The sequence below is a fragment of the Capra hircus genome, chromosome 15 (assembly GCF_001704415.2).
Source record: "Capra hircus breed San Clemente chromosome 15, ASM170441v1, whole genome shotgun sequence".
NCBI lineage: Eukaryota > Metazoa > Chordata > Mammalia > Artiodactyla > Bovidae > Capra > Capra hircus.
Genome location: NC_030822.1, coordinates 50741654 through 50765631, shown reverse-complemented (window position 1 = coordinate 50765631; position 23978 = coordinate 50741654). Strand labels below are relative to the sequence as shown.

At 45.2% G+C, this 23978-nt stretch overlaps 1 protein-coding gene across 2 annotated transcripts in view; it reads left to right on the top strand.

Moving 5' to 3' along the window:
• The window catches only part of GRIK4 (glutamate ionotropic receptor kainate type subunit 4), a 505937-nt gene extending 490844 nt beyond the window's left edge, over positions 1-15093 (top strand). For both annotated transcript variants that reach the window (XM_018059644.1, XM_018059645.1), the window contains exons 19-20: positions 10145-10263; positions 14273-15093. In XM_018059644.1, the coding sequence (XP_017915133.1) occupies positions 10145-10263; positions 14273-14632 (479 nt within the window). In that variant the 3' untranslated portion in view covers positions 14633-15093. The remainder of the gene's footprint in view (positions 1-10144; positions 10264-14272) is intronic.

Sequence of the window (23978 nt, the reverse complement as noted above, 5' to 3'; positions counted from 1 at the left end):
AACCTGAAATTTCAGAGAAGGCAATGGCACCCCACTCCAGTACTCTTGCCTGGAAAATCCCATGGGCGGAGGAGCCTTGTAGGCTGCAGTCCATGGGGTCGCGAAGAGTTGGACACGACTGAGCGACTTCACTTTCGCTTTTCACTTTCATGCATTGGAGAAGGAAATGGCAACCCACTCCAGTGTTCTTGCCTGGAGAATCCCAGGGACTGGGGAGCCTGGTGGGCTGCCATCTATGGGGTCACACAGAGTCGGACAGGACTGAAGCGACTTAGCAGCAGCAGCAGCAAACCTGAAATTTAAACATAAAGAAATCTCTGTGTTTTGGCAATCAGGTGAAAACAGGAGCCTGAGGTAGACATTTGGTACTTTTATAGGAAAATTAAGTTGTCGTTTTTGCGGCGTGGTTGGCTTGGGATATTCTTCCCCATTCCACAGAGGTTTTAAGAAGACTGTCTGACAGCACAGCTCAGAATGGATGGAGGAGAGAGACAGGGAAAGCAGGCTCCCACGGAAGATGGAAAGAAGTGAGCAGGAGGCTTCTCCCCACTCTGCAGTTGGGGACTGAATGTTCCCTGGCACGGAGAAGAGAACTGAGCAGATGAAGAGGGAAAATAAACAGTGGAAGTCATCCTTGCCCAGGTCTCATGTGCTTCAGAAGATGCTCAGGTTCTATCAACCAGCTGATGCTATCTTGCCTCCTTTCAGTCGTCCTTGGGTGCAAGATGGGGAGCCGTATTAATCACCAATGTGGTCCAAGAAGGGGCTGTGTGAGAGATGCTGTGCAAATCAGCGTAAGAGCCGGGGCTTTGGTTCCCAGCCCAGCCACAGCAGCTGGTGCCAGTTTAACGCAGTGACCCCATTTCTGCCATGGCTGAAACCCAAGCAGACATTACTCAGAGAGGCTGAAAGGCTTTCTGGCTGAGCAAAAGTCCACGTGACCTCTGCAAGCCAGGCCAGAGGCACTAACCTGGAAGGACTGGAGCCACTGCTTGGTTTGTGTGTGACAAATTAGCCATCAGACTTCCAGGATATAACTCACTGCTTGATAGACCTCCCCTCTCCTGTGGCAGAAGAACAGGAGCCAGCATGGCCTGGAAGCGCTCTTCCTTGAAGTCTTTCATGGGGGCCAGGAATGGAGCCGCAGGATCATGTTTTTTCTTGAGTCTCAAATTGAACAAAGGGCAGTCCTTTTCATTTACTTTCCAAAGCAGCTCCTAGGAGATCTTTCTTTTATTGATTGGAATCCCTTGGCTTCCACATGGACTTAAAAGGAAGGAGGAGAAGATGGAGCAGACTGAGAGGGATGGAGGTGGAGGGAACTATGAAGGGGGTCCTTATCTCACAGACCTCTGAAGCTGAGAGTGACATCAATTAGGATGTTTCAGACAATGCATGGTGCCTGGCATAATCCTTTTCTACTGTGTTATCCTATTAAAATGTGATACATTTTAAAGAAAAGGATCTGATGCTGCCCCACTTCTAATCCAATATTATAGCTCTAGCATCGCTGCCAAATTCCAGAGAAGAATCCTAACATTGGGCTGATGCCACCAATCTGAGTTGTTCTTTTTTTTTGCCAGGTCTTCCTTGGCTCTGATGAGAACCACAACATTACCCCTTGGCTTCATCTATCCCCATTTCTTTCCCTGCCTATAACTCAGTGACCAGCTCCCTGCATACACAGCTGAAAAACACAGATCATGTGAAGGACAGGAGCATTACAAAAAGAAGCAGGCTTCATTCCAAGCTGTTTCATTTTCTTCTGCCTTGTCTTTTCAAAAACACTCATTTTATTTATTTTCTCACTCAACTCCTATATAAAGAAATATCGCTAGCCACTCACAGGGGCCGACATCCCCATTCAAGGGGATTGTATTACCAAAGGCTTTGCAGAGCAATCGCCAGACAAAAAGGTAGTCGGTGAATTCCAAGGAAATTAAATACTTTTATCTTGAAAAACACAAGCTCACAATCAGGCTTCAAAGGAACATAAATACAACACCGGGCTGTGAAAATCAGGATCCCCTTTCAAGGATGGAATAGAGGCCAGTGGCATTGACTCACAAAATCCTAAGAGAGCAGGAAGTTTGCTGTCTGGCATGGCGGGAATGAAAGTGTGAGACATCTTAGCAAGAGTGGGGGCGAGTGATGAGAGGGGTGGGGGGAATTGTGGGGACATTTTCCCTTCTCTTTCTTCCCTGGGGGCCCAGCTCTATTATGCTGGCTCTCTAGTTTCTCTGGAGAGAGCCAAGACTGGAAACCTGAATATGGGAGTTTAGATAGTGTCTCAAAGTGATGCTTGTGGAGAAAGCCTCTTCCTAAACAAATTGGATTGACTGCTCAGAGACAGGGAAACTCTGGGATTGGGGGTAGGGGGAGGGCGGAAAGCGTGATCAGGAACAGAGGTGAACCATGGCCCGGTGTGTTTGCATCAAAGGAGGTCAACGAGTATAAAGACCCCAGCCGCACCGTGTCTGCAAAGTGAGGCAAGATTAAGTCAATGGATCTTCGATCCAAACATTTGATGTAATGTTCCCAAGGAGAGAAGGGGTTTTTATAAGTGGAACTCCCAGCCCATACACGGGCTTCCCTGGTGGCTCAGTGGTAAAGAATCCACCTGCAATGCAAGAGACACGAGTTGGATTCCTGGGTCAGGAAGAAGCCCTGGAAAAGGAAATGACAACCCATTCCAGTATTCTTGCCCGAGAAATCCCATGGATAGAGGAGCCTGCTGCTGCTGCTAAGTTGCTTCAGTTGTGTCTGACTCTGTGCAACCCCATAGACGGCAACCCACCAGGCTCTCCCGTCCCTGGGATTCTCCAGGCAAGAACACTGGAGTGGGTTGCCATTTCCTTCAGCGCATGAAAGTGAAAAGTGGAAGTGAAGTCGCTTCAGTCATGTCCGACTCTGTGCGACCCCATAGATGGCAGCCCACCAGGCTCCTCCGTCCATGGGATTTTACAAGCAAAAGTACTGGAGTGAGGTGCCATTGCCTTCTCTGATAGAGGAGCCTGGCGGGCTGCAAATCCATGGGGTCGCAAAAGAGTCGGTCATGACTGAGTACTAAACAACAGCACAGCCTCCCTCCCCAGTCACTTGGGACAGCGCTGGGGCAGTGGTCCTAGGAATGACTTCAGTCATGGGGAGCCAGGTTGAGTTCTGTAATCATGCTTCTGCAGCACGAGGGACAATGGGGGCCCCCAGTTCCCCGGAGAGGTGGTGTAGGGTAGGGATACAGGCTTAGACTCCGGCTTCCATTTGAATCAGCCACTTCCGCTTGCCAGCTGTGGGGTCCTGGGCAAGTTACCTGATTCCAGTACCTTGGTTTCCTTATCTGGAACATGGAGGCAAGGGTAGTGCCAATTTCACAGGGCAACTGTTAGGACTGGATTAAAACGTGCAGCCTAGTAAGCTGGCTCATAGTAGACATTCATAAAGGTCAGCTTTATTTATAAAAATGTTAGCTGGGCAGCCAGACTTACCTGGATTTCACATCTTAGCTCTGAAGACTTGGGCAAATTCTTGAAGTTCTCTGAATTTCTGTTTCTTTAACTGTAAAATGCCGATAGTAGACCTTCTTTATAGTATTTTTCATGAGAATTGAATGAGATCTGAGGTGCTCAAGCTTATACTTTGATAAATTGTAAAGTGCCTCTTCTATAATTTTTATTTCGATAAGTTGCAAAATTTATCAGATGCGTTTCCCATCCCTTTTCTATTCTGTCGCTTTTCCTACCCTTATGCCATCACTGTTTCCAGAATCTGCTAAGGTCTAGTCAACAGATGTCATGATCGATGCAAGAAGGAATGGCAAGCTTAGTTTCACAGTCCTCAGCAGTGCACACGTGATGATTCACTTTGTATTTTCTGAAAAGGTTATGCAGGTCAGCTCATATATGGGCGAGTAAAGGTGCTGTTTACAACAAATAAGTCCATAGAGATGGGGCCATTTAATATATTTGCATGAATGTAGGTGAATGTGGCTCTGAATTTTTTTTCTTAATTTAGTTGCTAAGTCATGGCTGACTCTTTGCGACCCCATGGACTGTAGCTGTCCAGGATCATCTGTCCGTGGGATTTCCCAGGCAAGAATACTGGAGTGGGTTGCCATTTCCTTCTCCAGGGGATCTTCCTGACCCAAGGATCGAACCCTGGTCTCCTGCATTGGCAGGCAGATTCTTTACCGCTGAGCCGCCAGAGAGCTTCTAGACTCTGAATTAGTAAGTGCTCGAAAATCATATTGGTCAAAGAATCCACGTTCTTATCAAATGTTGTCAGTCTGGAAGATTGCACCAAGCTTCAGCACCTAGCATAGTGCTCAGCTCATGGGAGCTTCTCAAGAAGGATGTGTTGACTGATGTCCAAGACAAAATACACTGCCTCCTAAAGGGACTGTGGTACCAGTCTCTCCTCTCTCTGCCCCTGCCACGTGACCCCTGTTGCCTCTGCCTCTTTGCTTCCCAGGCTCCCATTCAAAAGGAATTGTCCTGCCTTGCATTTGTAGATTTCCACAGGACCATCTGGAGATATGCACGGGTTTTAAGGTCTGGGATATATGTGCACCTGAAGCCAGGAGGTGACTATTTGCTGGTCAGAACCCAAAGCAGAGCAGGTGGCTGGGTGGGTGGGTGGAGATTCAAATCTATTCAGAGATATTCCCTTGCAGGTGGCCCATTCCCCTCGGTGGTTCTGGAGACAGCATTCTTCATTTGCACATGTCAACTGTCACTTGTGTTTGTGGGCAATCTGTGAATGACACCAAAGTTAGTCTTTAATCTACCAAAAGTTTATGGGGAGAGTTTGATTCCATTTTAGTTTAATAGTCTTACTTCTGGGACCCAACTGAGCCTCAGAAACTCGTGTCAGGAAAATCTCAGTTTGAAAGCCATCTGTCTGAATGGCTTCTGTGTGGTCTTGCCTGAAGACGGGAGGGGCGGGGGTGATAAGATGACTCCAATACAGGTGTGGAGGCATCTATGGGTGCATCGTGGGCCTTGGGGCCAGGCTGGAGGGAGTCCGCATGACAGGCTCCCCTGAGTGATGGCTGTGAGCCGGGGAAGGCATCTGACTTCTAGGAGAATGACTAATGACGACGTTAACGGAACCGCTGCTCCCTCCTAACTGCTTCCCGCTTGCTCCCCACTCCATCTGTTTCTCAACTGCAACTCTGCCAGCAATCTATTCTTGCCTCCCCTTTCCAATAAGTTCCTAAAGGCACGAGCAGTATATAAGCCCCGCTCCTACGGGGAGGGGGCCACTCAGCCTGGAGTCAGCACGCTGGAGCTGACAGCGCTGATTAACATGCTGGTCTTGAAACACGAGAAGCTGGGAAAGAGAGGCTGTGGGGTGTTTCACTGACTCATGGTTTCTACCAGAACCCTGTCTAAACCTAAGCTCCTCCAAGAAGCTTTCCCTCACCTGATCAAGATATCCCAGTACAGATCACCTGTTTGTTTATAACTCTCCCCCAGCCCCACCCCCCCGCCAGACCTTTTCAGGACGACATACGGTCAAGTCCACATTGTGGATCATCCACGTCATGTTCAGCCCCACTTTGGCCAGCCATTCAGTACAATCTGGGCCATCTGCCTGTGCCACCAGGCTAGGAGAACTGGATGAGGGCTAGTGCTCAAACTCTCAGTCGTGTCTGACTCTGCGACCCCATGGACTGCAGCCCCCACGCTCCTCTGTCCATGGGATTTCTCAGGCAAGAATACTGGAGTGAGCTGCCATTTCCTCCTCCAGGAAATCTTCCCGACCCAGGGAACAAACCCATGTTGTCTCTCACATCTCCTACACTGGCAGGCGGATTCTTTACCCCTAGTGCCACCTGGGAATAATAGATGAGGGCTGGCCCACTTTATTATTAATGTAAAAGCATTTGATTAGGAGTGAGTACATATCACAATATGAATTGAAAGTTTTGGGTAATGCAGGCTTCTATACCTGTGATGTCCTTATCCTCTTTCTGTCAGTTCATTTTTTCAACAAGCATTTATTGACTCTTATGATGGGCCATGATTGTGGTTTTACAGAGCTGAACAAGACATGGATCCTCCTCTCAAGGGAATCACAGTCTAGTGGGAAATCAAGGTATCTACATTAAACTAATGATTATTCTATGCAGTTTTAGAGTGATACAAGATGTATTAGAAATCTTCTGACCAGAAAGATCACTTGGGCACAGGCATGATAAAGTTGAGAAGGACAGGCTGTGTGCAGAGAAATCATTTTGGAGTCTTCAGCCAAAGTCCAGGCAAAAGATGGTGGGGGCTTGAGCTAGGGAAGTGGTAGGAGAGACCGAGAGAAGGATAAGAAATTAAAAAGAATTTAGGAGGTTAAATCAGCAGGACAGTACATGGAGGAGAGGCAAGAGACTCAGTGCAGGGAAATAGGAGAATATGCTTCAGAGCAGGCAAAGACTATTGAGAAGCCTGGGGGAGAGCAGAGAGCAATGGCTTCATGAAAAAAAGAAGGAAGAGGAACTTCCCTGATGGGCCCATGGTTAGGATTTGGCAGTTTTACTGCTGTGGCCCAGGTTCAGTCCCTGGTTGAGGGAAATGAGATCCCAACAACCTCACAGTGTAGACAAAGGAAAAAAAAATTCAAAAAAGGGGTTGGTTGACAATGTCAAGTGTTACAAGAAGTCATTTAAGTTCAGGACTGGAAATTTTCTGATAGATTAGAAAGAAAATGTTCAGTGGTGACCCTTGATGAACTTGGTTTTAGCGACACAAAACAAAATTTCATGGGATGACAAGTAAATATTCGGGAGGATAAAAGTGAATTCAGAGCACAGTCATTTTCTCCTTTAGATACCATAGACAGATCACCTAGCACCTGAAAGCTTTTCTTGAGTGTCCAAAACTATGTTTGAAGTCTGAAAAAAATTATTAGCTTCAAAAGGCAAAAAGAAAACTGCTAAATTAAGTTGACATGTGTAATTAAATATCTCCAAGATGTAACACTGTTTCAACTTCATTAACTTTAAATTTAATATTCATGAAAACTTCATTACATTTAGAAACAATTTTTTTTCAGCTTGATTTTTCTCCTGTTGCAAACATTCTCTTATATGCACAACAACTGCTAAGAAATCACAGCCAATTTACATTAATTGTTGCTTGCCACTCTGTCTCATCAGAAGCAGAATTTTAAAAATGCATTTAACATACAATGTGGGTACATTTTCTTTTTGTTTCATGTGGGATGGGGCCTCCAACTGTAAGTGTTTTAAGAGCTGTCTTAAAATAGTTCTGATATAGACAAACTGTTTCAAAAAGCTTGGCCAGGGAAGAAAGGAAAAAAGAAGGGTATTCACTAGACAGAGCTGGAGGGAGGAGAAGGATTTTTTTTCTTTTTTAATTTTTAATTAATATTTTATATTGGAGTATAGCCAAGTAACAATGCTGTGATAATTTCAGGTGGACAGAAAAGGGATTCAGTCATACGTATACATGTATCCATTCTCCCCCAAACTCCCCTCCTGTCCAGGCTGCCACGTAACATTTAGCAGAATTCCCTGTACTATACAATAGGACCTTGTTGGTTATCCATTTAAAATATAGTAGTGTGTAGACATTGATAAGAAGGGAAAGACTCGAGTGTGTTTTCGTGCTGAGGGAAAAAGCCAGTGGGGAAGACAAGATTGGGGAGGGCCAATATTGGGACAGAGGGCGACAGGGAAACACTAGAGCCCAGATGGGGGAACTGGACCTGAGGGTAGAACGCCTCCTCTGCAGAAACACAAGGGGAGGTTGAGTTCCTAAAAGAGGATCCTAATCTTTTTTCTGGAGCTGAAGCTTCAATACTTTGGCCACCTGATACAAAGAGCCAACTCACTGGAAGAGACCCTGATGCTGGGAAAGATTGAAGGCAAAAGGAGAAGGGGGTGACAGAGGATGAGATGGTTAGATACCATCACCAGCTCAATGGACATGAATGTGAGCAAACTCCGGGAGATAGTGGAGGACAGAGGAGCCTGGCATGCTGGTCCATGGGGTCCCAAAGAGTTGGACACGACTTAGTGACTGAACAACAGTGTTTTTTCTATATCAGGCAGAACTATCTGAAGGTGATAGGAAAGTCCATGGTACCTCAACAGTCACTTGGGGCTCTGTTTACCTAAACAGGTGGGCCTCCTTGGTATCAGTTATCATTCGCCTTCACTGGGGAGCCCTTTCTCCACAGGAGCCGGCTGGAGAAACTGGTTAGTCCATGATGTTCAGGTGCATGTTCTAAAACCCGGTTCTCACCACCCCTAAAGCTACGGCTGCACACCCCAGCTAGATTCTTGGGGCATTCCCCCTTAAATGTCCCTTTTGTCTCTAATATTCCTATGATCAAAACCTTCTGCCTAAATTGTTCCAGGTTAGAGGAACAGGTCATCAAAGAAGCCCGAGCACCTTCCTCCTGGAAGGAAGAAATCTACTCCAAACTCTATATGCGTTCCCTTAGAACTGAGTTTTTGTCTCTTGTTTTTGATTATTCAAAATAGAGGATGTTGTATTCATGCAGGTCCTCAAGAGTTGGCTGTGTGGACCTGCAGACCAGAGTGTGTAACCCATTGGGTGCATTCACAATGTGAGCTCTTGGAGTAGCAGATTATTAGTATAGGCAGGTGCTGTGCCACGCTGTTACTTTAGAAACAAAACAAAAACCAAAAAAAAAACGAGACATTCACTTGAGGCTTTGTGAGGGGAAACCCAAGGCATCTTGAAATGGCTAGGCAGGGATATTTTTCCAGCTTTCCCAAGTACAGGAAGCAGTGTCAGATTTCTGCTCCTAAACCCTGGTTCATCTCAGCGTTGCAAGACGCTGGCTCTCCCTGACACGACATAGCTCCGTGTCCCATGAGGGCACTGCTGGTTGAACAGACACTCAAAACGTGCCAAGTATTCAGGAAGAGCACAGGAGGGAATCCACGCTCTTGGCACTTTCCTAGATAAAAGCTGCTTTTAGATTTATGATTATGGCCCCTGGTGAATCAGAGTTTCATGTGTTTCTGACACTCCCCCCTCCCCAAAAAGCATCCAGTTACATAGCTAATGTGGTGTTTGACATTGCAGAAGTGAAACAACCGTATAATTCTAGAAATATTTGTTAAGTATATGTTATTTGGACAGTTATCATACTAGAAAGTGAGGTTATAACCATATATGGTGCCTGACTTGAAGAAACTTAGCTATGTACGATGCTTTCCCAAATACCAATTTGCAAACAAATTTTAGGCCTGGCTGGAAAAGAATCACCTGTGAAATGCATTTAAAAATACAGATTCCTAGGCATCATTTCCAGAGGTAGGGATTCCATAGGTCTAGGGTAAAGACTAGGGATCTATGTTTTTAATGAGCTTCCCAGATGGTTCTGATGGCCTTCAGGTTTGGGAACTACTGGTCTGGTGGAATAAAAAGTTTTACTTTCCAAGGAAATATTTTAGTAACATGTTGACACAGATAAGTAAAAGAAACTTTTTTCTATCCACAGTTTAGTTACAAGTTTTTTATATCAATATATATAAGTGGCTTTATATCAAGCAAACACAGTGTTAGGAAGATTGACTACATTTTTGTGAAACAGCTAGAATTTGCTGGTATTTTGATATCATTGTTATTGTTGCTGTATAGTCGCTAAGTTGTGTCTGACTCTTTTGCCACCCCATGGACTGTAGCCAGCCAGGCTTCTCTGTTCATGGGATTTCCCAGGCAAGAATACCGGAGTGGGTAGCCATTTCCTTCTCCAGGGGATCTTCCCTATCCAGGGATCAAACTTGCATCTCCTGCATTGCAGGCGGCTTTTTTTTTTTTTTTTTTTTACCACTGAGCCACCTGGAAAGCCCTTTGGTATCTATAGGCGAAATCCAATTTTGCCTAAGCCCATTTTCAGAAAATGACCGCCACTCCCACCCCAAGAAGCTTCTCACCAATCTCCTCCATTTACATCTACATCCCCTTCCCCTCTTCTCCTCCAGCTGTGCTCTGCTTTTGTTTCAAAAGAATAATTATATCTCAGGGAACATGTGTGTAAAGCATCTACAAGTCTCAAGTGCTGGTAATTCAAATAACATTCAGCATTTTTCGTAGAATAATTATGTCTCCCAGCTCTTTTATGCTATTTTTTATTTATTCTCACTTTCTTACAGGACTAGGAATGGAGAATATTGGTGGAATCTTTGTGGTTCTTATTTGTGGCTTAATCGTGGCCATTTTTATGGCTATGTTGGAGTTTTTATGGACTCTCCGACACTCAGAAGCGACTGAGGTAAACCTTCTAATGGGTATGACCTATATAGTGTTGGCAGGCAGGGCAAAGTTCAGAGGCTCATGCAGGGACAAAGGTCATTTCAGTCAGAACCTGTGAAATCCCACAGGAGGGTAGGGGGCCCACGGATTTAGCACAACTGTGATTTAAGGTATAGTATTAAAAGGAGAAGCAAGCAAAAGTAACCAGGTTACGATGGAAACAGTGGCTTTGGCTCTTCCATCTTAAGTATCTTTTTGCCTTGGAGGTAAAAGCTGTCTAGAGCTATTATCCTAATTCATGAGAGCTCAAAATGGCACCTTCCTTCTCAGAGATTTGGAAGAAGTTTAATTCTCAGACCTGTGACTTAGAAACTGTGCTAATTAAGCTTCACACAGATGGAAGAGTCTGAGAAGGAGGAAAAAGACTATCCAATTGAACCCCTATTCTACCTCCTTGCATGCTACCTGCATTATTTGTTTATTTTAATTGGGGTATAATTGCTTTGCAGTGTTGTGTTAGTTTCTGCTGTACGACGAAGTCAGTCAGCCATATGTGTACACATGTTCCCTCCCTCTCACCTCACCTCCCCCCACCCTACCTCTAGGTCATCACAGAGCACCGAGCTGAGTGCCCTGTGCTATACAGCAGCTTCCCGTTAGCTATCTAAGTTACCCATGGTATAGAGAGCAGTATGGAGGTTCCTCAAAAAACTAAAAACACAACTACCATTATTTGGTTTTTAAAGTATACTGGCATCTATCTCAATCTCCCCACTCCTGAGTGTCCTAAAATCTCTCTCCCTAACTGACACTGGAGAAACAGCTCCTAACAATAGCTAAGAGTCCGGGGCTCCTATAAACCTCTGGGGTCCAGCCTCATGTAGGGCCTCGATTTAACACAGCTCACCAATCTCTTCCTCTTTCTCATGTCCCCATAGGACTTCCAAGCCACCACCCACTCCTCATAACCCTTTGCTCCTTCACGACTAATGTTCCCTCCTGTCTCTCCAAGAGATCAGGAGTGACCAGCCCCCACTGAAGATCACCGCCTTAAAAATCCATCCACAGCTGGAGCCACGCTTGGGGCTGCCTCGCGTGCTCTGGTCACCCCTCCACCTCGTTCTCAACTTTCCTCAGCTCCCCTAGGATTATCCTTTTTCTCTCCTTTATTTTTCCTCCCTGTTCTCTTCCCCAAGTCCACAGCTACACTAATGTTTATCCCATAGTCTCAAATAAGAGCCATGTTACGATTGCTCTTGCCCTGCCTCTGTTACTATTGCTCTTGCCCTGCCTCTCTCCTCTTGCAAGCCCAGGTGATCCACTGCCTCCACCTCCGTGTTCTCACCTCCCATTCTGGACTCACTCAAGGACAGCTTCTCCCCACCTCTGCCCTGAAAGGTCATGGATAAGAGGCCTGACCCCTCCCAACGAACAAAACCGAAAGATGACACACTGGGCCTTATTGGACCTCAGTGTGGCCCCTGATGAAATGGGCAGTTCCTTCTAGAACTCCCTCCCTTGCCCTGCCTGCTCCAGACTCTCTTGGTTCCCCACCTCCTTCTCTCTTTAGCATTACTGGCTCTCTTCCTCCATCTGCTCCTTCAACAGTGATGCTCACACCTCTCCCTAAGACCTCATTCAGGTGTTCCTTTCCTTGTGAAACCTTCCCCACGTCTCCTGCCTTCTCCCCCAAATCAGAACGCTACTCATTTCTCCTCCCTTCCACCACCCCTGTAACCAGAGCATAGAGCATTCACACAGTGTGCCAATTATTTTCAAACCAGCCTGGTTACTAGGCATTTTACTACCCAAAATAAGGACTCAGTCTTTTGTGTCAGTATTCCCACTACAAAGCACAGTATTTGGTACTTAGTTGACAGTCAACAACAGTTGGAGAAGGAAATGGCAACCCACTCCAGTACTATTGCCTGGAAAATCCCATGGACAGAGGAGCCTGGTAGGCTACAGTCTATGGGGTCGCAAAGAGTTGGACACGATTGAGTGACTTCACTTCACTTGACAGTCAATACATATATGTTGGTATATTCTGTCACACAGATTAGGCAGGAGATGGTAGGCTGCAATTCATGGGGTCGCAAAGAGTCGGACACGACTGAGCGACTTCACTTTGACTTTTCACTTCCATGCATTGGAGAAGGAAATGGCAACCCACTCCAGTATTCTTGCCTGGAGAATCCCAGGGACAGGGGAGCCTGGTGGGCTGCCGTCTATGAGGTCGCACAGAGTCAGACATGACTGAAGCGACTTAGCAGCAGCAGCAGATGCTTTTGTTATTATTAGAAGCACAGAGAAGTCAAGACTTGCATAGTGTCTGCTATTTATTGACAGTCTTGAGTCTAGTCCTGACTCAGGCCATGTTCCATTAGGGGAGTCTACTTCTCTGTAGCTGCTTCAGGTAGAGGATCTGTGTAAGCTAGGTTATGTTCCCAAGAACTTGCACATGGTCTGAATGTACCTTGAAAAATTCGGTGAGGAGTTCAAGCTCTCCCAACATCTAGAAAGAAGAGTAAAGGCTACATGAACTATTTGACTATGGTAAAGCAACTTCCCATTTCTGCTGATAGAATGGGTAGAGTGGAAGAGAGAACATGAAAGAAAAGAAAGTTCCTTCTCCCATCCTGGGGCGGGGGGGAAGTGTCCTTTCCAGCACAGAGAAGAGAACAAAGCAGAGCATGTACTCACTCTGAAGTAGGTAGGTTTAGATTCAACTTCTAGGTCAGCTATTTGTTAGCTCCATTTCCACATCTGTGAAATGGGTATAACCATGAGAGTCATGGGCTTCCTTGGTGGTTCAGATGGTAAAGAATTCACCTGCAATGGAGGAGACCTGGGTTCAGTTCCTGGGTTGGGAAGATTCCCCTGGAGGAGGGCGTGGCAACCCACTCCAGTCTTTTTTGCCTGGAGAATCCCATGGACAGAGGAACCTGGGAGAGCTTGAACTCCTCACTGAATTTTTCAAGGTACATCCAGACCATGGGCGAGGTCTTGGGAAAATAACCCAGCTTACACAGACCCTCTACCTGAAGCAGCTACAGAGAAGTAGACTCCCCTAATGGAACAATTAATGGAACAATCCACGCAATTGCAAAAAGTCGGACACGGCTGAGTGACTAAGCATGATTGTCATGGTACAGGTTCAAGATTCTTCATTCGCAGTTCTGAAACCTAAAAAGCTCAGTACATAAAGTTCCAAGTTTTTTGTTTGATGCCAGCGTATTTGGTGACAAACCTAAACTTGGACTTGTATGAGGCTAATGTTTATGGTCTTTCTCTCACTTGGTGTGAGCATATATACCTTTTGCTACAGAAATATTAATGTGTTTGAATGTAGGGTCTCCCCCAGAGCCCACTGGAAGAGATACATAATGTATTTTATGTTCACTGTATTACCTTGTCCAAATCCAAAATATTCGAAAACACAGCTGGACCCACGAGTTTCTTATCAGGAGAGCTGCAGGAGTAGATGGCTGTTGTACAGTTCTTGTTAGAACAGCAGCCTCTCCAGCCATAACCAGCTGATTAAAAGAAATGAGACTTTTTAGCCTGAGAAGAGAATGTTCTTGGAGACAGGGCTGCTTTTTCAAATACTTGAAAGACTGACATCTGGTAGAGGGATTACTTATTTAGTCAGCTTCAAGGTCCAAATTTAACTGGGATCAATTGATGACAATTTCAGGGAGAGGAATTCAGTCAGTAGAAGGAAGCAGCGTTTAAGGGAAATATGCAAAACTGGTAGGGGCGCTTTCCCACCGTGGTGTGATCATTGCCTTTGAAGGTGTTCAAAGTTGAAAGAACCAGCTGGTAGGGCTGTTGCACACGATAGTATGGAGGATGTTTGAATATTAAATAGCGGGTGGAAGTGAGAGGATGAGTTGAAAGGCCATCGATCATTTAAGATGATAAAATTCTGAAACTCTGCGCCCTGATCGCTCGCCCGAACTAGCACGCAGGGGACCCTATGGGGCTGCTCTTGAAAGATGGGGCTGTGACCTCCTCGTGTCCTGCAGGGGTCCGTCTGCCAGGAGATGGTGAGCGAGCTGCGTAACATCATCCTATGCCAGGACACTGTCCATCCGCGCCGGCGGCGCTCTGGGCTGCCGCCGCCCAGGCCCCCCATCCCGGAGGAGCAGCGCCGGCCCCGGGGCACCGCGACGCTCAGCAACGGCAAGCTGTGCGGGGCCGGGGAGCCCGACCAGTTGGCGCAGAGACTGGCCCAGGAGGCCGCCCTGGTGGCCCGCGGCTGCACGCACATCCGCGTGTGCCCCGAGTGCCGCCGCTTCCAGGGCCTGCGGGCGCGGCCGTCCCCGGCGCGCAGCGAGGAGAGCCTGGAGTGGGAGAAGACCACCAACAGCAGCGAGCCCGAGTAACCCCGCCGCCGCCGAAGATGCTCGGCTCCGCGGTCCGCTGCGGGGGCGGGATGCGCCGGGCCGGCGCCTGCTGCCCGCCGGGCCCTCGGACTTGTACAGCGTCCACCCTTCTCTCCGGATTTTGGATCCAGTAACTTTACAAACAGATCAAAGAGCCTGACGCCCCAGCCGAAGACGGCGCCCTGGTCCGGGGAGCTGGGGCCACCCCAGAGACGATGCGCCCAAGTGGCAAGGGACTCTCTGCCTCCCAGCCACAAGCCCCCACTCCCCGCAGTGGGCCTTCCCATCCTGCCTAAACTACAGAGTCCGGGTGGGGGTCCCTGTCCAGACCGTCAGATGAATTGGTGGCATCATCAGTGGAATTTCCCCCTAGGAAGGGGCCATTGTACCCTGGGTCTAGTTCTTACAGGAAAACAAACAAATTAAACTCAACAGGGAAGTTTTCCTTTTCTGGATTTGTATATCTTTGTTAATGTTCTTTTGTTGTCTCTTTCGCTGTCCTTCCCTCCTTTGTTGTCTCAATTCTCTTCCTTTGTTTTGCTTTCTTCGGGAGGCGGGGAGGCTGCATTAGGGATTGGAAGTCACCATAATCTCTGTTACCATTTCCCTAAATTTTAGGATATGGAGCAGCCAGTGCATCAAACTCCAGGTGCTGAATTCTCCCTTCTGTGTGGTGACCAGGGGACACAGGGGCGTGGAGAAAGCTCTTGGGAAGAATTAGGTGGAGAGTCTCCAATAAAGGGTCCATTAAAGTAATTTTTAAAACGTCCCAAACCAATGAACTCAAAGTTGACTGAGAGAACTTGAAATGCCTGAGAGGTTAATATGTCCCTTCTTTCTGTTTCTCTTTTTGACTTTCACTGTGATTTGGTTTGGTGTGGTCTTTGGTGAAAGTGATCTCTGAAGAGGAGAGAAGAGAGAGGAACGCAGAAGGCACTGACTATCCCAGGGCTGGTTTAAGGAGCAGAGAGGGTCAATGCAAGCTTCCTGGACAGTGGCCTTGGCTCGCTGTTCATGGGGTGGGGGATGGGGCCACTCTGCTGGTCTGGGGCATCCTTTGTTACCTGCACCTCTTTTTAACGAAATTCAGTAGCTGCCTATAAAGCCAGAGCTATCCTGGATTGGGTGACTTCTTGCTGCTAGATGGGAGACCTGGGTACAAGCGCGCACGTGTGTCTGTGTGTGTGTGTGTGTGTGTGTGTGTGTGCTTATTATATAAAAAGACCATAAGTAATCAAGAATTTGCCAGGTTCCTGGGAGAGAGGTAGGGTCTTGTGGCCAGGGCATAGGCCTGGGAACTAGGAACTCTTGAGTTCTTACCGACACATGGGCAGTAGCCCCCTTGTGTGACTTCACATGAAGCATCTCACTTCTCTTCCGTCTGCACACTCAGAGTTACTGATGCTTTGCAGGCTGTCAGATGCCTGCAAAGTGCTTCTCTACTTGTGAGATGCTTGCGGGGTCCACAGCATCTTCTGACGGGAGGGGCAGCCTTCCCAGCAGCCACTTGACCTTTGCTTGGCTTCTCCAATTGGGAGTTTCACACACAGAGTTTTCATTTTCTGATGGAAAACAAATTCTATGCAATTTCTGTTTGTCAGCTTAGAAATCCAGAGGGAGAGAGAGCTAAATAGCGACGATGATCACCTCCCCCACCGTCAACACCTTGAATCAAAATTGTCCTCCTGTTGTTTCTGTTCTGAATGTACTAACATAAAGACACCTTTGGAAGACGACGAGCTTAATTCCATGTTTTTGCCATCGACGTTAGGTTGACATCTTCTTTGTGCCAGGACAGTTGGTTAGAGCAGCCATCTTGGGGGTACCCTGAGGAGTCAAATAAAGGATACCGGTTTTGTACTAGGGGACCTCTTCTCTCACATGAATTTGAGTCCTTTTCCTTTTTCCTCTTAACTCATCAAATGTCAGCAAGCTCTGCAGACACGAGTCTTTTTTCAAAAAACCTTGCTCGCTTGAACCACTTGAAGAAACGTGGATTTGGCGGGAAGGGCACCTGGAGGCCAACAGACTGCAGACCAAAATGGTGCCACGCTGCCCTCAACTCCAGCCCTTGCTTCTGAAAATGTGGTCCCTACTGTCAGATCACATGTGAAGCGGGGAGGGTTTTTTGTTGTTTTTTTTTTTTTAAGACAAATAAAACTCATTTTTATGAGCAAGACATCTTGATCAATAACAAACTTTTTTTCATGGATTAGTGAAGTAAATGTCCCCATGAATCATTTATAAAGTCTGTTTCTTTCATGGAATAAAGAGAAGACTAACAGCGCAAGGAAGTATCTATCAGCTGCAGAAACCATTGTTGCACCTCGCTCAAGCTGCTGAGTGAACTTGCAACCAGCTAGTTCTCTTCCTTGGTTCGTCTCCACTTTTTATCTGTTGGTTGTTGGCGTTCTTTTCCATTCTGTATTTTCTATCTGACTCTGTATACTGTATAAAGCTGTTTTTTTCTTGTCTGTTTATCTTTCTTCGACTGGAATATTTACAATAAAACAGAAAGAAACCCTGAAATGTTAGTGATGGATGAAAGCTGTCTGGGTTTCGAAAGAGTGGTTTGGTGTGTCTAAAATCCAGGTACTCTGAAAGCAAATAAAAATATAAACCCACATTTTGTCTTCCCCTCCACCTGCCCTTCTCTGTTGCAGTCTCTCCAGTTCCCACCCGCTTCGGCTCTTTGTTCAGACCCCAGAAAAATCTAGGTGGCTTCTTTCAGTTTGTGGTCCTGGAGACAGAGTCAATCCCCACCTCCCACCCCCAAACGGATACACATGTTAATGAAGTCCAGGATTCATAGGGTTTTGTCTTCCTAAATGCACTTTCACAGAATAGTCATCTATTGATACCTAGGGTAACTCTAGTCAGATATCACCCCAGATTCCACTGGGAGCTTGAAGATTACATCAATTAAAATATAATACTTTGCTTTATTTCTTTTAATTGCCTTGCAGGGCCCCAACGGTCACAAGATCTCTACCTCAGAACCCAGGTGGGGTGTAAATTGAGTACGTAGATGGCCAAAAATCTTTTGGCTTCCTCTAATCCAATGCTCATATGAGAATATTCATCCTGGGAACTTGCCAATCGGCCCTCTTATTGGTTAGGTGAGACCGAAATATCAAGATAACCAATCCGCCTGGGGCTGCTCTGTGAAAGTTTATTAGTTTGGAATTCCAAGGAGTTTAATTTTCTTTGGGAATCCAAGGGGGATTTCCCATGGTGCAGAAGGCCAGAAAGGGCTGGGGCATTTCAGACTCGGCAGGTTGGTGGTTTGAGTGAAGCTTGAGAGAACCGTTTGTAACCCTCCCTCCAGTGGGGTGTGCGCAGCAGTCTGGACACGATAAGGGGGATTTGGTTCCCTGATGGGTAGGCGACTCTCTGGAGGTAATAACAAAGAGGCCTGTTGGGAAAATTCACAGAGAAGGAATCCTTTCATAAAGATTTCACTTAAAGCTAGTGCTTCCTATGGGGCCTCTCAAAGAGAAAAATTAAGCCTTTAGTTGCTTTGAGTTGTTCGCTTGTTTTTCTGTGAAAGGTGGCTTCTCCCCACAACCCCACAGGCAAATCCTCCAACGTTAGCCAAACAGAGTGTCCTCAGGGGCTGACAACCTGGGAATCCTACCGCATGCCTCAAAGATTGGTGATGATGTGCCTTTAGAGAACTTCTCTCATAGAAAAAATATTTGTTGTTGCTGTTTACTCGCTGAGTCTTGTCCAACTCTTTTGCAGCCCCATGGACTGTAGGCCACCAGGCTCCTCTGTCCATGAAATTCTCCAGGCAAGAACACTGGAGTGGGTAGCCATTTCCTTCCCCGGGGATCTTCCCAACCCAGGGCTCGGCCCAAGACTCCTGCATTGGAAGGCGGATTCTTTACCGTCTGAGCCACCAGGGAAGCTAGAAAAAATATAGACCCACTCTATCTATCTGTCTCTCACAACAGGTGTTGATTACAGAGGAAAATGTGTCTAAGTTTTAAAACTGAGGAGGTCAACAACCCTACTGTAATTTAAGGGCAACCTGGAAAGAGCTTTTCTGTCACTATCAACAGAATGTTATCCGTCAAATTCTATTAATTTCATACTAATTTCCAAATCTGAATGTTACCGTAAGAACTAGCACGAAGATCAAGAAAGAAAAACGTTTGTGAAGGGAGTAGGATGGAAAACAAACTCTCTGATCAGAAATGGCAGAAAAGTGGATGGCCTAAGAAGAGACATAAAGAGGTTGAGTGTAGGGACTTTCCTGGCAGTTCAGTAGTTAAGACTGCCTTCTGATGCAGGGGGTGAGGGTTTGATCGCTGGTCAGGGAGCTAAGATCCCATGTAATGTGCAGCCAAAAAGCATAAAAGAGAAGTAATATTACAGCAAATTCAATAATGACTTTTTTAAAAAAGGAGTTGAGCATATAATCTGCTTATATATTAAGTGAGACCATGCATGTAAATATTTTAGTGGTCAGGATTGAAGGAAATGAGTCAGAGAACCAATGCATTGTAACTGAGTTGTATCTGGGGAATTGAACTTATTTACAAAGGTAAATACATAGAGTCTTACTGCAAATATGTAGAGTCTGTATAGAGGATGGAGGTCAGACCCATAGCGCAATGATCCTCCTGCCAGAAAATTAGCTACAGAATCCTGCTCCCCCTTCAGAATCCCTTGTACCCAATCCAGTGTTCTCTCTCGACTATGGCAGAAAAGTCAGAGGGAACAGGGACCAAGAGGCCTCTCATCCTGCTGGGAATTTTCCTTAGATTCGTGAGTGACCTTGAGAGGGTGTTTCTTCGGTCTACAGCCCCACATTAGAGTCTGTGTCTGTCTTCTGTCTGAGAAGACAACAGTTCCCTGTAAGAAACGGTGACGATAAAGCGCAAAATATTCAAGTGCTGGAGTGTGTGATTTGGAATCAAATCATGTAGACATTCCGAGAGGCTGAGGATTCCAGGTAACTGAGGTCGGCGTAGTGGAGGAAGCAGGACTGTTTGTGACTTGGGGTTGTTCATAGTTTATTTATTTTGGACATCTAGAAAAACAAGAGTTCACTTTTTCTGGGAATGAAATATGGTTAATTCATGTTGATGGATTCAGCGCCGTTCTGATAAGACGTAGCTTGTTGAGGCAGTTGTTTTGTTTTGTCCACAGCGTTCTTTTTCCCAGGATTCAGGCTCACCTATTATGCTTCTTCCTATTTGCTGCCAGTCCTGTTTAGAAATTTTCACCGCTAGCTCGTTCCTGGGCTTCTTTATGTTGTATTAGCTATGGAGACAAGCAGCTTAGACCTACAGAATACAGAAAGTCTAACTGTGAAACAAGCAATGAGATGATCTGAAGTGGATTATGAGCTCTTTTTAAAAAAGATTAAATACTTTTTAAATTGGACCGAAGGAGGGTGAAATACAGAACCGAAAGTGTGGACCCAATGTAAAAAACTAATACAGAACCAAATGCCCAAATCTCTGATGTACAGGAACATTCAGAATGATTTTCTTTTCAGTCCATTGAACCATCCAGGTAGCCAAAGCCCATGGAGGCTGCATGGAAAATTATTCTACTTGTATTGTTCTGATTAGAGTCTTAGTAGATTATCCATGAAAAGTAACAGAATGTAGCTTCCAATTCTACATCATCTGTAATCCTATAGCTCCAAGTGGGCCTAGAGAAACATGCTAAATCACCAAAACCAGGTGACATGTGACAGTCACAAGCAGGATAACACACACACCCAGAGGACAGCATTACTGGAGATGTTCATACCCACACACTCAAATGTGGTGACAGTACTTAAAAGTAGCTTAAAGAGAATCTGATGGAAAATACTTCTGCACAGAGAGACTTAAATTTATTTCTCTGTGCTTCTCTTGCCCCTGTTTATTCAAGCTAAGCTGGTGTGTGTGTGTGAGTTTAGCACAGACTGGGAGATTCCCATCAGGGCTCTTATGTCTATTTTGAAAGAGAGAAGACAGTTTCCACGATCACTTCAGGGTTTGTCGGTGTTTCTAGACAACATTCCTGGGTTTAATCTTCTGGCTTTTAGTGGCTTAGTTCTCCCTGAGCAATCTTGGATGTAATTTATTTCTAAACCAACATATATGTAGATGCATGAAGTAAAAGGTACTTTTTCCCTATTCCCAGTTGAGGGATAAGATGCCTGAGCTAACTTCTTAAAACCTCTTCACCCTCCACCCCCATCAGATGCAAAACAGAACTCCTCCGGCATGAATAACCGACCAGGCAAAACGTTCTGGTGATAGTGTAATGGAACACAGTTCATGAGAACAAGAGTAGCGCAGGTTGACATTCCTCTGCTCGACACTTGTCAATCACTTTGTCCATTGTAGGCAGGAAACAATTTTCAGAAAGGTCACACGATGAAATTGTTAAAATGTAAGTGGTTAAGTTGACTAGTGAGCTATAGAAATCTGAAGCAACGTTTTCATTTAGCTAGTCTATTTTCTCTCACAAATAAAACAACAAATTTGCTGAGGCTGCCATGATTTCTAGAGGATGAAGTTCCTCATTGATTCAGCCCCTGCTGATCTTTCAACCTTCTCCTGACACTTTTCTCACCTTTCCTCCATCCCACCCTGCAGTCAAACCACACTGCTTTCTACTCTGTGTATACCCTCTCCATCCCATGCTTTTCTTCTCCTCTGCCTTTGGCAGTTCCCAGCTCTTGCCTTCTCTTTAAACTCTCCACCATTAAAGTCTCCCTGTATGAGTCACCAATAGCTCAGATGGTAAAGAATCTGCCTGCAATGCAGGAGATCCAGGTTTGATCCCTGTGTCAGGAAGATCCCCTGGAGAAGGGAATAGCAACCCACTCCAGTATTCTAGAGAATGGAAAAGAAAATGAAAAAAGATATATGTGTATATATATATATATAACTGAATCTCTCTGCTGTACAGAAAAATTAACACAATATTGTAAATCTACTATTCTTCAATAAATAAATTTTAACTTATTCTTAAATTTAAAATATTAATTTACTAAAGAATAGTGGAATTTCAATGTTGTGTTAATTTCTTCGGTATAGTAAAGTGACTGAGTTATACATATACGCATATATGCATATTTTCTTTTTCAGTATGTTTTGTCACAGGATATTGAATATAGTTCCCTGTGTTATAAAGCAGAACTTTGTTGTTGTTCTATCCTATGTATAATAGTTTGCATCTGCTGACCCCTAATTCCCAATCCATCTCCCCTCGCCCCCTCCCTCTTGGCAACCATGAGTCTGCGCTCTGTGTCTGTGAGTCTGTTTTTGTTTCATAGATAGGCTGATTTGTATGGTGTCTTAGGTTTCACATATAATGATATCATATTCGTATTTGTCTTTCTTTGTATTTATCTTTTCATCTTTTTAGAGCAAATCATCAAGGGGAATTTCTTTCAGTTTTACTGGTGAGTAAGGAGGAAACTGAACTGGTTTTGATTATTTTGGTAAAGTGAAAGTGAAAGTCACTCAGTCGTGTCTGATTGTTTACAACCCCTTGGACTTCTCTAGGTTGGAATACTGGAGCCGGTAGCCTTTCCCTTCTCCAGGGGATCCTCCCAACCCAGGGATCAAACCCAGGTCTCCCACATTGCAGGCAGAGTCTTTACTAGCTGAGTCACAAGGGAAGCCCAAGAATGCTGGAATGGGTAGCTTATCACTTCTCCAGCCGGTCTTCCCAACCCAGGATCTCCTGCATTGCAGGCGGATTCTTTACCAACTGAGCTATCAGGGAAGCCCCTTGCGTTTCCTCTGAGCAAGCACTGCCTTGATGGACTTATGTTGAAATGGAGAGCCCATGAGTCAAATTTTGATCATTTTATTTTGGAGCAGAAATCACTTTTTGTATGTGCCTTTCTCTTTCTGACTTGTTTTGCTTAGTAGGATAATCTCTAGATCTGTCCAAGTTGCTGCAAATGGAAACCTGCCTGTATTTAAGATCCAGCTCAAATATCATTTCCCTGTGACATCTTCAATGATCCCCATCCCCAAGGCAGTAATAATCTCTCCTTCTCCTGAACATTCCCAATCTTTCTTTCCCTGATCACTTCCTGAGCTGTGCTGTGCTTAGTTGCTCAGTCATGTCTGACTCTTTGTGACCCCATGGACTGCAGCCCACCAAGCTCATCTGTCCATGGGGATTCTCTACCGGAGTGGGTTGCCATGCCCTCCTCCAGGGGTTCTTCCCAATCCAGGGATCGAACCCAGGTGTCCTGCATTGCAGGCATATTCTTTATTGTCTGAGCCACCAGGGAAGCCCTATCACTTCCTACATTGAATCATATATGCTTACTCCCACCTACCAGAGTAAGTAAGGCCCTTAACGTACAGAGAAAATGCCTTTTCCATCTTTAATTCATTCACAGTGCATAGGATTCTTTGCACATATTTGGTTCCCATGAATGAATGCATGAATGAATGAGGCAAATTCAGCTGAGAGCAAATGTACATAAAAATGCCGAAGGTTTGAAACCAAGTAGCAGAAATACATTCCTGATTTAAAGCAACTGCGCACAAAGCAACTTAAAATTTTACACCAGGCAAAAATATTACTTCGTTTATTTAACTGGATGTGAACCTGACGGGGACAACAGGTTGATAATGTTCATTGGCTGGTGGAGAGTTGGTTCCAATTGGGAGGTACAAGAGGATGTTTTCTTCCAGTTGTTTACATGCCTTCTAAACAGGTGATAAGAATTCAGCCTCTTGACTCCCACACCAGCTTTGGAAAAAATCAATCATCCTTCTCCCTTCTCTCCTCATTATTTTCAAAAAGTGATTTCTGCTCCAAAATAAAATTATCAAAACATGGCTCATGGGCTCTCCATTTCAACATAAGCCCATCAAGGTAGTACTTGCTCAGGAAAAATACAGTCATCTTTATCAAAATAATCAAAACCAAATTCAGTTTCCTCCTTACTCACCAGCAAAGCTGAAAGAAATTCCTCTTGGTGATTTGCTTTTTAAATGTGAAAACATCGTAATTGTTTAAAAGTTAACAAAGTAGAGCTCTAGTATGTAGACTGATTACCATTCTGGGAAGTCTGTCCAGTTTTGATGAGCTGAGAAAAATGCTATTATTTTCCTAAAATAGTTCTAGATCAAAGAAGTTTGTGTTTAGATCAAAGAGGTAGAAAAGGAGCAGAGAGAAAGAACCAGCTCTTCTCCAGTATCTGCTACATACCGAACACACTACAAGCATTTGTTTATTTAATCCTCGTGACAGCCCTTCTGAATTAAATATTACTATTTTCAGGAGAGAAAAATGTCGGGATTTGGGAGTTAAATAACATACCCAAAATTCCACAGCTGGTAAAAGACAAAGCTTTTAGTGAAAG